The sequence below is a fragment of the Haliaeetus albicilla genome, chromosome 7 (genome assembly GCF_947461875.1).
Source record: "Haliaeetus albicilla chromosome 7, bHalAlb1.1, whole genome shotgun sequence".
Taxonomy (NCBI): domain Eukaryota; kingdom Metazoa; phylum Chordata; class Aves; order Accipitriformes; family Accipitridae; genus Haliaeetus; species Haliaeetus albicilla.
The window spans coordinates 5,553,490-5,575,420 of record NC_091489.1 but is presented as its reverse complement, the minus strand read 5'-3'; the positions used below and the strand labels follow the sequence as shown (position 1 = coordinate 5,575,420).

At 49.7% G+C, this 21,931-nt stretch overlaps 2 protein-coding genes and 1 long non-coding RNA gene across 4 annotated transcripts; 1 reads left to right on the top strand and 2 right to left on the bottom strand.

Annotated features, from left to right (window-relative positions):
- The first annotated feature begins 144 nt into the window (after positions 1-144).
- On the top strand, positions 145-18,078 carry LOC138686012 (uncharacterized). The gene is made up of 2 exons (XR_011325341.1): positions 145-310; positions 17,630-18,078. It is a non-coding gene; the product is annotated as an uncharacterized lncRNA (long non-coding RNA).
- Positions 960-15,125, bottom strand: LOC138685900 (leucine-rich repeat-containing protein 37A2-like). The gene is made up of 14 exons (XM_069786202.1): positions 14,938-15,125; positions 14,596-14,667; positions 14,096-14,167; positions 11,303-11,374; positions 10,787-10,867; positions 9,211-9,282; positions 8,195-8,269; positions 7,571-7,689; positions 4,157-5,580; positions 3,963-4,058; positions 2,973-3,037; positions 2,079-2,139; positions 1,823-1,974; positions 960-1,644 (listed from the first exon to the last, which is right to left on the bottom strand). The coding sequence occupies exons 1-14, from the start codon at positions 15,123-15,125 to the stop codon at positions 1,431-1,433; spliced, it is 2,763 nt and encodes a 920-aa protein (XP_069642303.1). The 3' UTR covers positions 960-1,430.
- RDM1 (RAD52 motif containing 1) lies at positions 15,766-21,927 on the bottom strand. 2 transcript variants are annotated; one of them, XM_069786742.1, is made up of 7 exons: positions 21,817-21,927; positions 20,875-21,054; positions 20,382-20,504; positions 19,717-19,879; positions 19,057-19,155; positions 17,953-18,041; positions 15,766-16,755 (listed from the first exon to the last, which is right to left on the bottom strand). In XM_069786742.1, the coding sequence occupies exons 1-7, from the start codon at positions 21,901-21,903 to the stop codon at positions 16,699-16,701; spliced, it is 798 nt and encodes a 265-aa protein (XP_069642843.1). In that variant the 5' UTR covers positions 21,904-21,927; the 3' UTR covers positions 15,766-16,698. The 2 variants fall into 2 exon arrangements, with proteins under 2 accessions (XP_069642843.1, XP_069642842.1); XM_069786741.1 differs by having other exon boundaries at positions 15,766-16,498.
- Positions 21,928-21,931: the final 4 nt, after the last annotated feature.

Below are 21,931 nucleotides of genomic sequence, written 5' to 3'. Positions count from 1 at the left end.
TCTTTAAACTCCGCGTTTTCTGCTGGACACAAGAACTACCCAGAGCTCATTCGCAACGGCTCGTTCTAAGTGAGAAAACGTCATTTATAGAGAACAGAACACACGACAAATCAGAGAAAACTGTAAGGATCCTGCACCTGCTGGGATCTCTGCACGGGTACGGCCTCTCCGGCCAGAGTGGGGTCTACGGGGATGAGCCAGGCCGAGAGGTTTGGGGTGTCAGCGCTGGAGGGAGCGCATCGAGGACCAGACACCAGCACCCCCCACCCAGGGGGACCCCACGGAAAGGAGCATCTGAGCCACGGCACAGGTCTGTGGTGGCTTGTGGGGGGTCTGGCATGGGTGGGCCATGGTGCCGGGCTGCCCTGGGTGGGGGGGGGGGCTGTCACGGCTGGGGGGGGGCACCCGGGTGGGTGCTGGGGTGGTGCCGAGGCCTGGGGAGGGGTCAGCAGCCATGGGGGGGTCAGCCCTTGCTTGCACCACCCTGCACCCCCCGTCTGCACCCCTCATCACCCTGCACCCCACGAACCCCCGCCACCCTGCACCCCCATCCCCCCCCCCGCCCCCTCCCCCACTCACCGGCTCCGCGCCTCCGGCCGGGGAACCCGGAAGTGCCGGCCTTGCCGGGAGCGCGCACGCCCCGCCCCCTCCTGACGCCGGCGCGCAAGCGAGGCGGGGCCGAGGAGCGACGGGCCACGCCCACCTCAGGCAAAGGGGCGGGGCTGCAGAGGCGGGCACGCCCCGCGCTGGCGGGCTTACGCGGGCACGCGCGGTCAGGCGCACGCAGGGACGCACAGGCAGACAGACGCGCGTGCACACCCACGCGTGCCCGCGCGCACCCCCCCCAAGCAGACCTACAAGCACGCCCACGCACGCCCACGGCAGGTACCCACACACCCACAGACACACGCGCAAGCGGGCGCACGTACGCACACGCGTGGGGCAGACACAAGCACAGGCAGGCAGACCCCGGGTACTACAGCCGCCTGCTCGCAGGCCGGCACACGCGTGTGCAAGCACACGCCCTCACAGGCGGGTGATGGGCAGCCAGCCGGCAGCTCGGCGGGGGTTGGTGCCTTAACACGCGCGTGGACACGCACACGCGGGCCCCGACGCGCACGTGCACGCTTCCGTCCGCTCGCAGGACGCTCTGGGTTGAAAAACCTGCAAGTTTTAATGGCAATTTCAGAAGCCCTTGCCCGCCGTTGAACGATCGCGACAACTTTATCCAAGCCTTGGGGTGCACAGCGGCACCCCGACGCTCTCGGCGGCCCCTCGCCCGCTTCCCGTGGAGAAGAGCAACCCCCAGCCAGCGCGTTCCCCCACGGGGATTCCCGGAGGCAGCGCGTCCCATGTGCGGAGGGAGGCTGCCCGGCTCCAGCGCTTGGCACCCAGTGCTGCGCCCAGCCTGGCCCGCTGCTGCCGGAGCCCTACGAGGGCTCCCCGTCCCTCGGAGCCCTCTTGTTCCCATCCCGCGGGGATGAGATTTGGGGTATCCCGAGCATGTAGGCACCCGTGAGCGTGGAGAGGGACCGTTGCTCCAGGTCTTGGGGTGCACCGGAGCTACAAGGCAGAGGCATCGGGTCTCTGGGTAATTGCATTTTCCCACCGTTGCAGCTTTTCTGGGGTGCTGTGGGCATCCAGCTGAAATGACAGCAAGGAAATAGCAGCAAGAAAACAATAGCCAAGGAAATAACAGCCAAGGAAACAGCATCCAAGGAAATGGCAGCCAAGGAAATGGCAGCCAAGGAAAGCCTCAGCAGTTCCTATATCAGAACAAGAGCTGAAAAATAAGCACAGGCATCGTCACCATCCCACTTACTTTAGCTTGAACTTGTTGAAAATCTCCTCCTCATCTGAGGTCTCTTCATCGTACAGCTCAGCCATGGATTTTTTATGCTGGGAATCGAGAGGCCGGTACAGGTCTCTAAGCCACTGCGGTTTGGTTTTGCCAAGATCCAATACATGCGAGCCCTGGAAAATGCCAGGGAAGGGAAGGTTTTGGAGAAGGTAAAAAACAGCCAGTGGTGCAGGTAGCAGGAAGAGGGGCAGACCTGGCATGTGCTCCCCATCCTTACCTGCTCTCTAACGTTGTACTTGTTCTTGCTCCATCCTCTTGGCAGGATTTTTTGAAAGAACCTGGAAAAAAAAGGAAAAGGATAAAAAGTGAAGGCAGCTGGTGATGGCAGTTATTGGCAGAAAGGTTGCCTGCACCCTGCCCTGCTGGGGAGTTCAGCCAAATGGCATTTACAGTGCTGCAAAACATCTGGATTTAGTGGGCTAAAGGGGGAGAAAAAAGGCTTTTGTGCGTCATCACCCCAGAATTCACCTTTCCCAGTCCATAAGCAGGGAGGCTTGGCCAGAGAGGGCTGCGGTGGGTGCCAGCACCTGCCAGGGCAGAAGCCTCTACCTGCTCAGGGTGACATTTCAGGTGGCCCTAAGGCTGATGAGGAGGCCCAGAAGGAAGGGATGGTGCTGGCTGATGTGGCTGGGAATAAGTCCCGGTTTAGCCTGGATGTGAAAGGCATCTGGAGAGGACAGGAGCAAGCTCTTCAACAGCCTCTCTGAAGAGCAGGGCAGGGAGAAATACGGCAGAGCTGATGCCAGAGAAGATTTTTGCTGGAAATCGGAGCAAAGAGGTATTTCCTCGTGGCCGGGCAGCGTGGTTGCAGGGACGTGGGACCACGTGGGAGCCCAGGGCCAACACATCCACCACATTCAGGGTGTAGCATCACTGGTGTGGAAAAGGGCTGCCTGGGTGGCTGGTTGAGATGTGAGCTTACAGCCGTGCCAATCACTCACACTTTGGGGTCCCTTTTCTGGGTCTCTTAAAAAAGCTACGTGTTTTAAATATAGCCTGGTGAGACTTTGGCAGCCACCACCTGTGTGGCTGGGGGGGCTCAGGGATTAGGTGCTGGTCAGAGTAAAGACTGTTCATGGCACAGCAGCGGCACAGCACAGAGAGTAATTACCATCTCGGGCGTGATTTACTGGTGCTTCGAGGTTGGGAAGCGGCTGCAGATTTTTGGGAGCAAACCTGGTGAAGGAGAGAGAGAGAGAGAGAGACTTGTAACATCGGGATTTTCTTGTCACACTCTGCAAAAAAAGGGAGTCCAACAAGTTCTTCCTCCAACCGAGCCCATTACATACTTGTGCAAGTCTGTGCCAGCAGCCACGTTTTTAGAATAAGCCCATCCTCCCTTCCCAACTCCCCACTTTTCCCTGCCCCCAGAATGACCTGAACTCCCAGAGCTCTCCTAATCTCAGCAATGTTTATGTCTGCCTTTCTTATCTGTGCAGTGTTTTACAGGGTACTCCCCTCCTGTTTAACCCCAGTCTGAAACATGTAGGTAGGCTTTTAAAGAAATAAAAGCTTTCTTTTCCAAGGAGAAGGGCCCCAAAGGGAGGCTGAAACTCTGTGGGCACGCTGGGTTCTCTCCCCTGCCCGTCTCGGGCACAGCACTGACCCACGCGGAGCTGTTTCGCACCTTGCAGAAGGACTTGATTTTGTCAAGAGGGAAGGTAGCAAGGGAATTGCTACATGGCTGAAAGCAATGGGTGTGGGCAGGAGAGCAGAACAGGGTCAGGAGAAGAGCCTGGGAGGAGACTCTATAGGCCCAGGGATCGCGGGATAAAACTTGGGGATGGGCTGATGGGAGAGGCTGTGTTGGGAGGGAGGCACAGACCTGCTCAAGGAAGCTGTTAGGAAAGCTGCAAAGCAGAGCTGTGGACAGGTTGTGACAGATACCAGGACAATCCCCCCCAAGCAGGCTTGAACCCATGTGGAGCTGTATGGATGCCATGACAAGCTCCAAGGTTGGAAAAACATCTGTGCTACCCACAGACATTTGCATCGGCACCCCGGGGCTCATAAACTGTGCGGGGAGGCACCACCCTGCCCTGGTGCACTCCAGCTACAAGGCCTGACTGACAGCTATCTGTCAAACGAATTATCGGCTTACCTCGACGAGACACATCACTGTGAGATTAATCATGATGATGACAGACACTGATATTGCTAATAGGAGCCTGTCGCTGGAGGTATACTCTGGTTTCCACTGGAGAAAAGGAGAGAAAATCAGGAGGGGAGAGAGGGTTGCTCCTTCCATTCCCCATTGTCCAGGGCACATCCAACAACGCCCAGTATCTCTCCTACCTTCCCTGAGGGTTTCCTGCCCGCCTCCCTGGCCTGGGCCATGCCATTGGAAACGTTTCTTTCCAGGAGACACTGGCCCACGAGAGCAGAGGCTCCCTGGTCATCTTGCCTCTTGCTGAGCAGCTTTATGAGCAGCCCTGTCTTTGAGACCATCTTTGCACAGGCCAGCTGGACTTCAGGTAGGCTACAGTCTACCCTCAGGGCTCGTGCCACGTGGGTGATGAACATCCGCAGGGCTTCGTCTGGGATGAGCAAGCGTAGGTGATGATTGACCTTGGTTTCAAACAGGTGTCCTTGAACCGATGTGCCATCTGGGCTCTTGGAGCTACCTGGTTTATTGAGGAAACTGGATCCTTCCTTTTGTTGCTTCCAGTGTGTTTCTGCAGTTTGAGGGACAGCTGGTAAATGCCCATCTAGAGAGGAACCCTCTTCTTCAGCTGTGTCCTCTAGCATGCTGCTTGCAGCAGGGGGGCTGTTGTTAACCAACAGGTTATAGAAAAAATGCTGGTTTGTGTTTAGTCTCTGCTCTGCTTTACTTTCTGTTGGTGTGGGCTCTTCCTCTGGACTCACATTGCCAAATGTCTTGTAGAAAAGCTGATGACTTTTATTCAAATGAGGGCTGTCCCCCTGCTTGTGCTTTTTGTAAGTCCAAACATAGTCCTGCCTTGGAGATGGTGCTTCCTTTGCATCTTCTACATCCTCCATCCCACGAGTTTTCTTGGTCTCTTCCACAGCATCGGAATAATTTTGAATCTTAAAAGACCCGGACAAATGAGGGGCCTCTGCTGGGGAGCGTGAAAGGGAATGTTTTGAAGGAGGTGTGGATATTTTGTGATGTCTGAAGATGGAGGGGCTGTTAGTAGGGTTTAACCTGCCAGCTGCTTCCCAGGGGTTTAATGCTGCCTGGTTCAAACCTAAGTCATGCTTCTTTTGCACCCAGCCCATGGTTGAATCTCCCTCCACTGCTGGGATCTCGTGCACCTCGTCCTTCTGCATGGCAGATGTCGGCAGGAGTGAGATGGCGTTTTCCACAGTCACGATGCTTTTAGCCTTGTGCAGCTGCTTCTTGAGCTCAGCCACTAGTGCCTTTGCTAGAAAATAGAGTTTCCTTATATCAGTTTCACTGGTCCAGCCCATGTGCTGAATGCTGTGCAGCATCAGCCTCAGTTCCTTACTAGTTTTGCGTTCGTGCCTGGATAGGTGCTGAGGGGAATATGAATTTGTTCTGGAAATGTGATCATTCGGGTTACTGAGATCACCATTAGTGCTGCTCAGGCTCAGGACAACCGCAAGTGTTACGGTTTCATGGTCTCCAAGCAAAGGCTCCTTGGGCTTGAGGTTCAACACCACGTTGGCGTTCAGTTTTCTGGATTGTACCACTTCCATTATTTCTCCTTGTGTCTCTACCAGAAGATCTGTGTGAGCTGTAAAACACCAAGAGAGTAGATCAGTGACTCAGCATCATGAGAAGCTTTCTGCCAAAATACAGGGTCAGAGGTTTACCCCGAGCAACAGGCGCTTGCCTTTAAGACAAGGGAGCGTGTGAACTGAATGGTGGATGTGTTAGACAGGACAAGTCTTGTTGAATCAATCAGATTATGTCACTGGGGCAGAACAGATAGATGTTTCTTTTCTGGTGTCTCCCAGGGCTCTGTTTGGATCGGTGTGAAACATCCCCGGGGGAATGGGTTTGATGTCAGAGAGTTTCCCACAGCTCGATACAAGCCAGCGTTGAGTTGCTAAAATCACCATAAAGCTTTTAAACTCAGAGTGAGTCTGGAAAGCAGAATACCCAAAGACATGGTGTTTGTCCCTGATCAGTTATCCCAACTAGCCCTTCTCCCTGCGGTCAGGAAAACCTGGGATATTTCACTTTAAAATGCCTCTGGGTTGTTGACTGCAACAATCTGCAGTCAGAGTGAGCCCCCAATAACAGAGAGCTGTTTTGCTGCTGATGGATGCAGCTCCCATCACCCAGGCCTAGAAGAAGTGGAAGACGTGGGGGTTTGACCCAGAGCGATGCAAACAGCCCAGGAGAGCTCTTGCCCTGGCATGCAAAGGGCACACGCTGAATCTGCAGAGCTAGGATAAGTCTTCAAGAGTCCTACACCAAGGCTGCAAACACAACCTTATCTCTAATCCTGCTTTGCAGATAGCTTAATGCCAGAGGCGGGTGACATGGTCAAGAATATTTACAGATTACAAAGGTATTTAGGCCTTTTTTTCCTCTTAAAATGATAGGAAATTGGACACACAAATACCTTTGAGTATCTAGCCCTAAATGGCTTAGCAGCCTGTTTTCCCTAGACTTGTGACGAGGTGAGGCTTGCTTGTCCACATCCAGTTTGAAAATCAGTTACTTGGGGACCTTGTAAACCTTACTGTATGTATTTGCACAAGTCCAGCTCATCTCTGCTTTGAATAGAATGATATTTACCCTGTGCAAAGATTGACCAGGACAGTGCATTGCTTACACTGCACAGGCTAACAAGAGAATAACAATGCTTGGTGTTCACCTAATGCCCTGCAAAGGAGATCAGGGTTACTGTCCTCTCTCCTACACATGGGGAGCAGGGTGGCAGAGAGACCAGGCAGTTTTCCAAGGTCACTCAGGCAATTTTTGGAGCCTGTATATCCCAGACCCCGTCCAACACATCATGCATTACAGGAGGTTTCTGCAGAGCCTGCCTAAGGGCATCCACTCTCATTTATGGGTTTTGGGGCTTCCAGTGTGGGTGGCAGGTTTGAGGTGCAGCTCAGCGCGTGCCACCTTGCCAGAGCAATGCAAACATTGCCGGACCCTGTGGCCATGTCTGTGCTGTGTCTGGGACCCTTCTTGCTGCTGAGCTGTGACTAGCCAAGGTATGGTGGCACTGGAAAGGCTCAGGAGGTTGTCAGGGGAAATTTGAGGGGCTTATGAGCAGACGATGCCTTCCAGCACTTGGGAACGGTACTGGGCATGCATGATTTCCTTGGCTAGATGTGCTGTGTGGATTGGAAGCTCGTTGTTTGTTTAGCTCAGCAAGCTATTTCTTCTCAAGATAGTATTTGACACAGAAGATATGTGTAATCGCTAGTAACTTTTCAACCCCTGTTTTTTCCAAGTCATGTGCTCAAAGGGGAACTTTTTGTGCCTGTGGCTCAGAGAGCACAGTTCGAGGCCTCCCAGGTCTCACCTGAGTTGCCTGCACTGGCCTTTGGGCTGATTTCAAGGCCTCATATGGATGAAGCTCCTCGAGAAAGTCTGCCCTGATTTAGTGTCCCTGGGACTGACTAGGAGCCACCAGGCTGGCCATCGAGGTGGCCAATGCTGCCTGGGAACCCACGCAAAAGGGGGCCATGCTACAGCATCTCCTAAAGCTAGAGGAAACCAGGCAGATTTGGTGTTTATATCGACATCATCGGGAAGCCTACCGCACTGGGGAGCACTGGTGGTGCATAGGTTCTCGCAGTGGAACTTGATGGTCCTGCACGGGGTTTTGGTGGTGTGTTTCTCCTGGCAGAGGCAGCAGGCCATATCACTGGGCAGTTTGCTAAAGACAAGAGGTTACTGGAGAAAAACCCAGCATCTCAATCCATGTCTCAGAGTCCAACTCGGGTAACACACAGACAACACATCATGGTTTTGCTTCAATTTCTTCTACAGCTCTGGAAAACTTCTCCTCACCCCCAACCCCCAATCCCAATGGACAAGTATGTTCTCCTAATTTCTAAGAGAGGTTTCAAGTAGAAGATAGGATTCTCCATTAGCATCAAAATGTTGTTTTTACCTTTGTAAATGGAACTAGTCCCAAAATACAGAAATGCACCCCACCTTGATCTAAAATTTCCCTTTGAAAAACCTGGAACATGTCATCTAAAAGGTGAAATTCTGTTTCTTGCCAGGTGAGTTGGGGAGGTTCTCAGAAGTAAATAGCAAACCCTAAGCTTACTGGGGTTATTCTGATTTAGTGGCCGGTGGATTTGTTTCCCAAGCAGATGCCTTGTTTCAGCAATTACGATCTGCTGGCAGCTGGGACCCAGTCCCTGCATACTCACAGCGTTTCCAAGCAGACTGTTCTCAGGAGGAGCATGAGCAATGTCTGCTGAGTCACTTGTGTTGCACCCAGGTCTCTGAAAGGATTTGAAAACCACATTAAATTTTCAGGTGGCATTACCAGAACTCTGCTCTGAGAACAAGCCCAGGTCCCTGATGATTGGGGTGGTGTTCGCAGAGGGATCTACTTCTGCCTAATCAAAGAGAAATGATTCAAAACCCTATCGTCTTTCTTTCTGCTTTGACCTGCTCCTAACCATGGGGTCTGAATCAGGAGGGGATCCTGCAGATCTTGTGGGAGACAGATGCAAACAGAAAGGATTCCCTGGTTCAAAACCCTCCTCCTGCTTTCCCATGAGTGCAGCTTCAGTCCTTGAAGGGAGACACTTCTCACCCAAGAGGATGAATCCACTATGACCTTGGAAGGAAAGTTTGTATCAGTGAAAAGAGAAAATGTGCTGAGAAGAAAGCAAAGGGTATCTGTGGGATAGTGGGGCTGTGAGTAGGAAGGATCTCTGCAAAAAACCTGGATGTCTTCCTCCCTGAGGAGTCACACAGGTGTGAGCAGGAGCCATAGGATACTGTGAATTATGATCGACACAGAGCATCACCTGCCCTGAGCTGTGTCAAGGCAGTGGGCTGGGGATGCGGGGTGGGCAGGAGCCCCGATCTGCTGGCACAAGTGCCCCAGTGACTGGGAGCTGCTGGATCCCACCTTCTCAGTGCTCAAGCAGGAGTGGGGACATTCCCAGATCCTTCAGGCCACTTCACTGCCCCAGACCTGGATGGCCTCTAATTTTTTAAAGTTTGTGTCCCAGCTCCTTGGTTGCTTTGCAGCTGGGGACACACCAGTACTGCTTGGCCTTTGCCTTGCTCGCTGGTGCCAGGGTTATTTGTGCCTCTAGCAGAATAAGGCTGGGAGAAGAGTGAGATTTGCTACTGGATCTCTGCTTCCCTGACAACAGGGCACCTGAGACAAAGATCTATATTAGTCTGGTAAAAATGAGTTAATACTTACAGATATTTGACTGAAGGCAGCTTGAAGAACGATGTGTCAGTAATAACGGACAGGGGGTTATGGCTTAGGATCCTGAAAAAAACAACGCACTGCTGTGAATTGGTGATGGGAAGGATGGGAGCATGGGTAGGTGTGGGTAGGGGCATGTGGGAATGGCCTGTCCACATGTCCTCTTGCGTACATAGACCCACGGGTCTGGAAAGCCAAGATCAACTGGCCCTATGCAGCAGGCACTGGAGAAATGGGAGATGGTTAAAACACTTACTGCAGAGTAACAAAACCCCAGTGGTTCCTGAACTGTATAAACAGAGCTAAATCAAAGTGAATTTCCACTAGATCATTGCAAAGTATTTCTGCGATCAAGGAGTTTTTTCTCTTTGTCAGGCTTCACATTTCTACCCTTTGAATATCAGAGAGGCCCAAAGAGAGTTGTGCCTGCTGGAGCTGATGCAGAATTACACTGAAATCCCCTTTCCAGGCTCCTCTCTGCTGTGTGAGTGGTGTAAAGAGGTTTATGGTGGGTAAGGATCCGGCCGACTTTTATGGATGGCAGATGTGGATTTGGCTGAACAATTTTTACTCAAACCTCCCCAAAGAATTTCCTTTTAAGTGGAGAACAAACATAGGAAATTTCAGCCTGAAGATAAAAAATTGGCTCAGTGCTATGTGTGTGAGGAAGGGCCTGGGATGAAGGCTAGAGGCAGGAACAGATGCTGATGGGCTGATTCACAAAATACATCAGGTCCTGATTATCTCCAGCTAAAAGAGCAAAAGCCCAGAAGTGCTTCTTCTGGAAAACACAACATCTCTTTCTTTCCTCCTCAGCTCACACCTTTTCTTTGCTTCCCTCCACCAGAACTTTGATGTTATTTTGGAGTCTTACTTTCCATATTTTCTCACATTTCCACTGTCCATAAACTTTTACTCTAGTACTGCATCCAGCCAGGCAAAGCTCTGGTCCTATGGAACTGTCATTCATAATTTATTCTGCTACCTTGTTTGGTGTATCACACGAGAAATATTGCACTTTTCAGGAGAGCAGGGAGACTGTGGCCTTTTCTTTATGTATATGAACCCTTGATGGGCAAAATGCCCTAGCTTCCCACTTACTTCAGGTCCAGGTGGAAACAGTGATCCTATCCCTGGAAGAGCTTCTTAATAGAACCGACTATGGGTTAAGTCATGTTTTCTCAAGACACCAAAAGAACAAGGTTTGCTTTTTGTGGATCTTTTTGAGAACCTTTACTTTTAAATGCAAATATGCAAAGTGAAATTTCTGGCTAGAAATCTGAGTCACATCCCATACCCCTCATCTCTTCCTGCTTCTCCCTTCCCGCGGTGTTTCTTTCTTATCTATCCCCCTGGGCTCCCACTGCCGCTGTTTGAACCTGATGCTGGGTCAGGGAAGCCATGGAGAAGATAAGCAGGCCAGGAGAAAGTGGCTTTCAGGCTGTAGACTCCTGGTGGACCCTGGATCTGTAGCAGGATTCAGTACTTTACAGAGAACAAATCTGCTTTTCCCCACTGTCACTGTGCAGTCCCACTCTGATCTACCTTTAGACCTTGTTACACTTACAGCTTCTGTAAAAACTGCATCCCATGCCATGCCTGGAAAGTGCCATTCCGGATCTCCGTGATGAGATTTCCACCAAGGTTTCTGGGGAAAAAGAAGATCACAGGAATGAATTGGGTCTGTCCTACAGGAAGCTGCAGTGAAGCAGTATTGATTTGTAGGAAATATGCAAATCCAAGGTAGAATAGGGAGGAAACTGCCGCTTTCTCTTTTTTTTTTTAAAACCTGTCAAGGAGAGGAAATGAAGTGCACATGTGCTTAATCTATTTCTGTTCCAGGATACAGCAAGCCTTCAAGAAATGGCTTCTATTATGGCTGCGTTTGGACAACCACGCTATGATCTCTCATCCTGTTGTGGGTCATCCAGCCATCTGCATTGATCTCTTTAGCTCAGTTAGTCTTTTAGCAGGAGAAATGTAGTCATTGTTCTAAAAATAACGAACATTTTCTAGCACAAAAAGGGTTATAAATGCAAACAGACTTCAGTAAATACACTAGAAAGAAACTTTTATAACTCACATAAGCTGCAAAAAAGGAAGCGGCTCAAAAGCATGTTCCTCAATCGACAGGATTTTATTGCAAGATAAATCCCTGTTAAAATTAGAACACGAAATGTTAATTACATTTGCACTGTCATGTATACTTTCATTTGCTTTGACACTGGCAGCATATATGTTACACGGCTCTGATTTCACGCGGTGTTTATATCTGATATTAGCTTGCAGTGGTGTGTAACCTGTGATAACCCTCCTGACCGGAGGTGGCTTTCATCTCAGTAACTTTTTTCTAGCTCTGATCCCACCAGAATTATTTCAGGGCTTGATTTTCCTCTCTGATTAACAGAAAAGATTCTTTACACAGGCACAGTTTAGCAGCTGAGGATGCATTTGCATGGACCACACCAATACGTGACCCTCTGGATGTGCCGCAGAGATGCAGCCTGCCTTCCCCTGGTGCCATCAGTGCTTTGCTTGCTGAAGTGAGCCAGAAAAGGCTGAATAGCACCTCTTGTTTGAGGGCTCAGGGATGGATTGGTAACCACGTGTGACCAAAATAGTTATTTTTCTCTTAATTCCTTCCTCCTACACCACATTTGGTGAAAAAGTTATGATAAAGGGACCCTATTAAAGATGCAAAATCAAGAACATGAAAGTCTGGAAAGGGCACAATGAAGGGGTAACCTAAACTCCACTTTCCTGCACAGCTCTACTGTGAGTTGTGTGTAGACATTCAGCCACTGCAGGATTCACCTGGCCTAGATTTATAAATCAAAAGGTTTGTTGTCTCAGCCTGAATTAGCTGCCTGGGCTTGTTCTGCAGCAAACAGCGAGAGAGAAATATTTTGGGGGAGTGAACTCCTCAGACAGGTTCCCAAGATCGTTTGGGAATGGGAAATGCCTGTTCCTCTCCATGGAAAATAAAGAGAGCCTGAACAATTAGCTTAATCCTAGGCAATTATCAGGCATCTAAAATTAGAGGAGCTGAATGCACAAGGTTTCTTCTGTAGGAGATGGCCTCGCTACTGGACAGGGTGCTCAGGGAGAGCATTGGGGAGTGACTGCAGCTCTCGCCTGCAGGGTCTGGACCTCCCAGGAAGGCAGCCGGGCAGTGGGAGGAAGGTCTTTACATGTGCAATCCCAGAAGTACTTTGGTGAATTCAGTTTTCAGCGTTGTGGAACGGGAGCACGGCTGGAAGCCTGTTTCTTCCCAACCTGACTCATTTAGCCTGCAACCCACATCCTGCAGAACATGCTTTCTGCTTTTAAGTTCTTGGATTGTTCTTTTCTATGATGTAGGGTACACGTACCTGCTAAAAAGACACAGGGAGGGGAAGCTAGTGTGGGCAGCAGGCCCCACCACTGGCACTACCTTGTTTTCCACCATTCCCCAGCACTGAGACAAGGCTTAGTTGCAGCCCTAGGGCTGGCTTACTGCAGGAGCAGCTCCAGAAAGGCCAAGACCACCCTGGACTTGGCTCCTTCCAAGCCAACGTGCATACTAGAAAATATAAACCCTACCTTTTTGTGGGAAAAACACAAGCACGTAAGCATCACACTCAATAAATGACACTACAAATTCAAACAGTAATGGAGCTGAGATACTTGCAAGGATCTACAAATATGAGCAACAGAGGGGATTTTGGGACACCTCTCTCTGTCCTCATTTCAGCTACTCTAATAACAGAGGAGCGGGATGCAAAACATAACCCTCAGGAGCCAATTCCAAGCCAGGGCTTCCCTTGCTGTCAGCTTTTTGACACAAATAGTATTTTTATCTTTGACATGAGGTTTGTGTTGAGAAATGACTGTACCTGTGTCTCCTGAGGCTCAGGTAATCTGGGCTCTGGGCTCTAAAGCTCTGAGGCTCCATGTTGGGATTTATTTCTGCCTCTTAGCCTTTAAGATAAGACAGTGTGACAGCAGCCAAGCAGAGGACAGGGAACAGGGCAAGATTTTGCCATTCTTGTTTCACACTTCCTTTGCCTGCACCACACAGGAAACCCCAAAATATGTAAAAAAATGAACTTCAAGGAGAAAAAACTGTAATGCTACTCTGCTCCCTTCCAGTATTAAAGACCGAGCACTTGCTACGATTTTGTATGGCATTGTGTGGACATAGATGCACATTTGTTTCTTCTCCAGGAAGAGCAGGGACTCAGCTGGGTAAGGCCCTGAACAACCTCATTGATTTTTTTACAGAAAAAAGCCTGTGCTACCTTTGAGGTGAGCCCTGCTCAGACCTGGAGGTTGAAGCAGAGATCTCCCAACTTCAGTCCGTCTGGGATTTCAGCAGAGGAAGGGGTAGTGCAGGCTTCTCTCTTTCCACCTGGGATAGCCACTGGAGAGGCTATCCCAAGAGTGATCAGAAATACGGGGCTCTGCCTTCACCGCAACGGAGGTCTTTTCACCCAAACCCTAGCAGAAGCAAGGCATGCATGGGTTTTGCCTTGCTCTAGGTGGTTCTCACCACAAAAATGTCGGTCCTCAGATAAACAGAGCCAGAGGCAATCTCCCAGGGCATGGGAAGTCACTGTTAGCTTGGGGTTGACTACAAGTCATCCAATATCTGTGAGAAAAGGCAGCAGCCTCCTCTTCTTGGTTGGATTTGGGGAAATGAAAGCTACACCATGACCCTACGGCAATCCTCCCACCAGGCACTGTTGCAGCAGCAAGACACCCTGCTCTGCTCTGGCTGTAGCCTGAAACCAAGGAGTACTAAAGCACGCTTGCATGGGGGCAGGGGATTGAGCAGCAGTGGCCCAGGGGAGGGTGAAGCAGTAGCCCACCGTGGCGGGCAGGGGACGGTACCTACAGGTGCTTCAGCAGGAGCAGACCCTCCAGTGAACGCCTCTTCACGGCCCGCAGATCGTTGTCCTGGAGGACTCTGGAATGAGACAAATGGACATTTACTCTTACACCAGCTGCTCTCCAGGAGGAAATGAAATTTTTAGGGGAAAATATCCTGCAGTAGCTTTACTAAAAACATCTCTGAGTCACTACAGGGATCATCACCACTCATCACAGGAGCAGGCACTTGCTCCTGGCCTGCTGAAGCTAACTGTAGCCCAATCATTCATTAAATGGGCATAGGGATGGTCCCGTAGGATGGAAGCGACACAGCTCACAGCATTTCTTGCCATCCTAGGAAGCCCTGGGGATTCACACCCCTCCTTGCTGAGCCGCTCAGCTTTGAATTCAGATGGAAATGGTTTGTGTGGGTGCTCGTGCTCATCATACCCTTGGCTCAAAAACCAGATGAAAGGATGGAAAATACCTGAACTCCTGACATTTTAAATGCTCGAGGATACTTACAAGTACTCAGCCCACGGGTATTCCCTCCATGCTTGCTTTTCAATGGAAGAAATTGAGTTGCCAGTGAAATCTCTGCAAATAAATGATTGCTGCTGTCACCCCTCAGCAAAACCCTTTCCCCAGCAAATTTGGCTGCTGAGGTGGAAGCGGAGTTTGCTTGGAGATGCAGCAGCATGGTCAGCCTGGCTTCACCCCTTGGCGCTGCAGCACGAGCCCCCGAAACCAAGATGTCTCCTGCCGGTGACCCTCTCCCGCCTGTCCTGGGAGGGATTACCAGGAATAAAAAGCTGAGGAGGGGAAGATGGAGGGGGTCCGGTGGGGCGGACCACCACCAGTACTCACAAGATGGAGAGGGCCCAGCGGCGGGCGGCGGAGGGCACGCCGCCCAGGGCGGCATGGCTGCAGTCCAGCAGCCGCCGCCGGCAGCGGCAGGGGAACGGGCAAGACCCCCCGGGCCACCCTGGGTTGGGGGCCGCTGCCATCAGCAGCGCCAGGAGGAGAAGCGGGCGGCCAGGCCGGGGCAGGCCCATGGCGGAACAGGCCCGGCCGGGGGTCGCTGGGCAACGGGGCAGGGGTGGCCGCAGGCCTGGGGCCGGGCGCAGGCCTCACCACTGCGGCCCCTCGCCTCACAGCTCGGAGTGGGATCTGGGGCTTCGGGCGTCTCTGCCATCAAGAGAATATATACTAGAATAGAATAGAATTACAGTCTCCGCCTGAGAACTTGCCCCAGTAGAGGATTTATCACATCCCGCGGGGAGCTGGTCCCTCCCTTCAGCATTGCCCCTTGTGAAATGCTGCAATTTGCTTCCCACTTGGATTTCTCTAAATTCAGCATCCAGCCACCAGATTTTGTTTCGCCTTCGCCTTTCCCATTAAAAAGCTCACCCAGTATCAGCTGTCTTCTAGAGCAAATCACCCTTTTCCTCTTTTTTCTGTTAAACAGGCCACACTTCTCTTGTTTCAAGAGCGATCTCAAACCATTCCTGTGGCTCTTCCCTGAGCTCTCCCAGTTTTCAATCACCCTTCTTCCCAAAGAGAGGTCAAAAAATCTGAGCAGGGGTTTGTTATCAAATAAGCATTCCCCGCCTCCCCACCACCCTCGTGATTTGGGGAGCTTGATGCCCCTTCCCATTGCTTGTGCTGCCTCCGAGGTTCATTCATCACACTGGGTTACAAAATTTTACTTAATTTAATGAAAAACTTGTTCAAAATTAGAAAGAATCTTTGCTTTACATAGTGATAATATCCCAACTACTTACAGTTGGGGCTCAACACATGTGGCTCATATGTCTCAATACATTATTAGAAGACTTAAGCTTATTTCTTTAAAAGAAATTTCACTTAGAGAAATACTTTTTTCTGTGCCTGTGCAGACATGTGTAAGTACCACAGCTACTCCTGCTGGTAATACATCTCCTTCTGCTGTCTCAAGTTTTCTCCTGCAGATCAGAGCGAACCTGAACTGTAGACTCTTGTAGGGAGGGCTATTCCTTTTCTTTTTCTATAAGTGCTATGCACATCTGTTATGCTGTCTAAATAATAATCATGTAGCTAAGCTGGCTTCCATATATAGCTGACCTGAATAAGTTGACAGGAAAATACTTCCTCTCCAAAACCAGCATATATTTTTGGGCTTAATTTTAGTAACACTAGGTTTATTGCCCATGTCTTTTGCTGTTACGTATTTGGAGAAACAGAAAACATTGGCTATGATGCACATGTCATTTCACAGTGTTAGACTTTCATTCCTAATCAAACACTGCAGAATTTTTGGAAACTATGTGAAGACAGAGCTGCACTAATCAGATGGCATCTCCCAGCTAGGGAGCTCATCATCAAAACTGAGATCAGACAAAACTTCTTCTTCTTTGAGGTCAAACTGTTCCAAGGACAATTCATTGACCTGGGAAAAGAAATCAAGAGTAAGCTTCTTTCTCCACAGCATATTTTAGCTTTATCCCTCTGCACCTGGAAACAATATATTTTTACCACATACAAGGGATGGCCTCCCTGGAATTTACCAACTCAGGAACATTTCCGTTTTGGAAAGACTGACCGATATCACAAGGCAATGAACCAGAAGGACACCCAGCAGCTCTCCTCTCAAGCAAGCCCTTCCGAATTCCTGTCTGTTCCTCTTCCTCTCAGGCTGGAAGGTGCCTTGCGGAGAGAGAGCGCTGAATAACCTCCCCCACACCATCACAAGGGAAGTGAGATGGCAGGGGAGGTAAGGGATGACTCTTCAGGGAAGAGAGGTTTGAGAAGCAGCAGGCTTTCTGTTTGACTTTGCTGCTCACTTCTCTTAGGGTCATTACATGTTAGGTCAGCTCTCTGTGGGTTTAAAAGAGGTCAGATAGAAGGGGCTGTACAGAGGAAAATGCACAGAGAGAACAAACCAGCAAAAATTTCATCTTCTCAACTGATAAAAAAAATCTGATGGATGTTAGTTACTTCACACACCAAAATACTCCTATTTTACTGCTACTCTTCAGTAAGAAAGGAAGATAGTTCTGCCCGTGGACACTAGGTGACTCAGTGTCATCAAATGGAATAATGTGTCACAAGTTTGTTAGATACTTCCTCCACACAAACTGCAGGAGGAGTTAGATGCTGCACAACACAGTGCTGATGCATCATGTGAGAGTGATGCTTGCTTTCAAAAGACCACCGTATCAGTGATCTCCCCTGGTAAGTACCAGTGTTTTCAAATTAAGTGAGATGAAAATCTTTCTGCTCATGACTGGCTATGTGCAAAGGCTGTCATTCAGAACTCATCTCACTGAGCACGATGATTAAAGTTTTACTGTTGTACTGGAGTATTTTTGTTTGGTGCATGCTAACAGGTCCTACAATTACCTGCAGGGATTTCACCAAAGCTTTTATTTCACCAAAGATTTTAACAATCATTCCCTCTGGGTAAGCATAAGTTTATGAAGTGCATTTCTAGATAGGGAGTTTGATTTATTTAAGAACTTGTTAAAAAAATAATTTGATTTAACCTACTGTGACTTTACTGGGATTTTAACTCTCACAGGTTCTGTGAAGAGCAGTCCTGGACACTGTCATGCGTGAGACTTGTCAAGCTGCATTGTAACAGTCCTATACCCTAACTGCTCACTTTCCTGTGCCATCTAAAATATACATGGATTTCTGCACAAAGATGGCCAAAAAAGTAGGAGTTTTAAAACGTTAGTGTGCTGTACAATTCCAAGATGCAATTACTTCCTGGGATTTAAGTCAAGATAATTGCTGCATAAAAGGAGGATGCCAGAGGCTGTAACAGTTAACAGCTGTATCTCCAATCCCTAGATGTAACATACAGGTCCTGTGCAAAAGCTAAATATCCACTGCTTTTACCTGAACAAGCCCCTTCAGTTCCTCTTCTGTTAGGAAGTCTGTGGGCTTCTCTTGGGAGGAATTGTACTCCACGACCACTTTCCCATTCTCTGAAACAGTATAAACAGCCAGAGACACGGTTAGTTACTACTGTGTGTAATGACAATAAACCTATCCTAAACCCCAAATGGCACAGTTCTGCTTCATAATGGCTGGTTGGTCTGAATGAGCATGCTGCTTTCTCTGGCCCACCTGCCTGCCTCCTCTGCAGAAAACCACATGGCTCTTACTAAATGGAGTGGAAACTGAAATTGAGGAAGCAGAAATCTATGGAGAGGATGGAGCATGTTAGTTACCAGTCTCTGTGTATGTGATGGACCAGAGAACAGGAACCACTGCAAAATATCTGAACCCAGAAACCCACCTTTCAAAAGAACACCTTAAAGAACCCAAGGGAGGAATCTGGCAGATGAAAGGCCCCTCTCTGTAAAATGAGGATAGTGCCACTGACCTGATCCCATCAGGGTCTGTCCTCATAAGCATAAAAGACTAAAGTAGTCAGGTACTACCTAAACTAGTGTCACCTAAAAGCTCAGAGAGCACAAGACCTGGAACCCAGAGAAAGCAGATCTAGCAGTTCCTGGGTAGGCATAGAGCCAGCTTCTATGATTAAAAACTCAAAGGAGATAGTAGCCCCAAAGAAGCAACACTGAACGCAGCAGTGGGGCATGGACCTTTGATGGTACCTGGTTGGCTTGGAACCAGGACAGGAACGTGCTGGAAGCAGAACTTCCTCACGCCCCTATTCAGCATGCACAGGTAGTGTTAAAAAGCTCTCCCTGCCAGCGTTTAAACTCTTGGAATTTGGAGTTTCAGTGACTTATTTATCATAAAAAATATCTGACCTCCTGTCAGATTTTCCTTTCACTCACATAGCTCATAGGGTGGAAACACTCTGTTAAACCATTACAGACTGCAACACAAGTTTAATTTTGCCCGAGACCCCCCCAAGCCTCAATGAATCCCAAGAAAGGTTCAGAGAAAAAGAATTCATATCAATTATCATGAAAGTTATAATACCATTAGGCCAAACACCCCAGTGATTAATACAAAAATAGGCCTTACCCAAGACTATGAGAAGTATCTTCTGAAAGGCACTAGACAAAGCTTTCCCGACTGCAAGTTTCTGAACTCTTCTTGTGGCTGTGACAAACTCAAGAGGATCTGAACACAACAAGCAGCATGTTATTAAGATGACACTCTGCATATGAAGCACACCAGCTGCATTGCACTAGGAAATGTAACCAAACACAGCTTTATGGATCTGATAAGAAAGCTGCTTATGTTTCGGGAGTTGTTGGCAGCATGGCAGCACCCTCACAGGGGCTTTGTGTGCCAACCCACAGCAGCACACGATCCTCAGGCCTGTGTCAGGACCCTGCCCAAGGCAGCGGGCAGTGCAGAGCCCCACTGGCACCCGAGCTGTGCCACAGACACAATCACATGGCATGTTCACACCAGAAGTGGCTGTGATGGGGAATGAATAATGCTGCAGGCAAGAGGGAGAACAGAGGGTAGGAAAGCGATACCAGTGTGAAGCAGAGAGGGAAGAGGCGTGCTCAGGATCCCTTGCTGCATAGCACAGCAGCTCACAAGGCCCTGCACAGATCCTTGCCTCCAGCTAAATTCAGATAGTTTAGCAGACACACAAACTGTGCAAAAGCAAGACTGACCAGTGTCTGTGACAGCTGCTAAGAGAGACTTCCAGCTGCACCCAAAACATACCTTCACCATTTTCTACATCTGCTTCACCAAGGGCAACTCCCCTGGTACATACCCCATGGTTGGGCAGCGTCACCTCTACAGCACACAAGTATTTCACAGATCGCTTCTGTAATGTCTTTCCCAGTTCCTCATTCTCACCATCAAAGCCAGATACATTCTGCAGCTGTTGGGAAGACCACAGATAATTAATTTTGATTAAATAGGAAGGGGATGTTATGACCACTTAGGCCTATGCCTGCAAACTGCAGACCTCCTCTGCGCAGCATGTGACTCCAAGGCAGAAGCACATGGTGGAGGCAGAGCCGGCATATTTACTGTTTTGACCCTATTTTAGAAATACCTCATAGTCCCTATCCTCTGGGAGTCTCAGTCATCTTGGACACTTTCAGCACACGAAGACTACTGTTAAGTCCTGGCACTGCTTTAATCACAGCCACCCCCAGTTGTAGAAACAGAAGCCCAGCCAATGCCCTCAGCCGTAGCAATCTTCTCTCTCTAAGCTTTCAAAATACCCCATATGTGGTCCAAAATGCAGCTTTTGTAGCTGTCTATTATTTGCTGATTTGAGGATAATTCTTCTCATTCCACCAACAGCTCTAACTGAGAATACTGGGTGGGAAGAGGATGAAGGGAAGGATGATGGATGAATATAAAGGGTCCCTTACTGTGATGATGCGACTGGACCAGCCGTTAAAGCCAAGGTAGTGGTTGGCCAGCTCCTGGCACTTGCTGCTGTTGAGAGCAAGGACTTGTTGCTGAAACCCTTTCTGCTTGGTGCAAACACAAACCTGTCCAGGAAAGAAGAACCCTGGTTAGCCAGGCTTTGCTCGCAAGGTTCCCACTGCAGACACACCATTGATGGCTCTGGGAGAGTCATCTGAAGGTAACCTATTCCCCGACTGCATGCGTGCTTCTGAGATGTATTAAGTATTTTTTACACAGAAACGGGCCCTGCAAATTATTCCAGAGGAGGGATGCTGCCATTTTACTGCTTAAATGCTACCTGGGAGCATGTCACCACAGTGGTAGTGCCCAGCCACAAGTTAGTAAACTTTCTACATGGAAAGCATCACTGAGATCAACAAGTATTTAATGGGATTCTACCCTGCTGCTGGAGGTCATGGTGCTGAGTTTCACACCCGGGGCCATTCTGCTTACCTTCAAGGGAGATTTCTGAAACAGCCTTTGCCCATTGCACATGCGCTGGGCTCTGCTGGCATCTCCAGCTGAATAAAACTTGATGATGGCGTAATACCCAGGCCCTGCCACAGCAGCATTTCTGCGTGCTCGCGCAGAGTAGAGCAGCCCAAATTTGGAAAATGCTGAAAACAGGGAATGCTGAGGAAAAACAAGAGAAAAAAGGGTCTTTTGAAATATCTATGGGTGCTCCAGGGGCGGAGCGACAGTGACAGAGAGAGGGCTACTCACAAGACCTAATTACCTAGAAAACGAGGAAAGTTTTTAGTACTGTTTAATGGCAACAAGCCCTGGAATAAGCAGTGAGGCTGAAGATGAGGGTCTCTCCATAAAAATAAGCTCAACCTGGCTGGACCTCTGACCCTGACAACATCTCACCTCCATTATCATCCAGCCGCTGCATCAGGAGGAGAGTGAAGGCAGACGTGGGCTTTTCTGCCCCCCCCAGTCCTCCTCATCCCAGACTGATTCCTGCTCTCTGCCGTCCCGCTTCGTTTGCCAAAACGTTACCACAAAAGACTAACGGGGTTTTGTTCCCTCTTCCACCTTGCGCTGGCGTTTTTGTAGTTTTGCTGTGCAAACTACAAAACCGGCCGTGGCACCGGGGCAGAAATCACCCTGGGGTGGCCCGACACCCCCTCGGGGTTTCCCTGTGCCTCAGGGAGACAAGGAAACTAAAAAAATGATTAAAAAAGAAAGAAGAAGAAGAAAAAAAAAGGGGGGGGGGATTTAAAAATATATTGTTAGCACACAGGTGAAGCCATCAGTACAGATGGGGGGGTCCCGGTCCCCACTCCTCAGCCCTGGGTGTGGGGATCCAGGGCCCCACTCCCCAGGCCCGGGGTGGGGGGGGATCCAGGGCCCCGCTCCCCTGGCCCAGCCCGAGGCCTCTCCTCTCCTCACCTCCAGGCCCGGCTCCGGCTCCAGCCCCCAGACCAGCAGCGTCTGCCCGCTCCCCGCGGGCACCCGGAACTCCACCACCTCCGCCATGCCGGAGCAGCCCGCCTTCCCGCCCGGC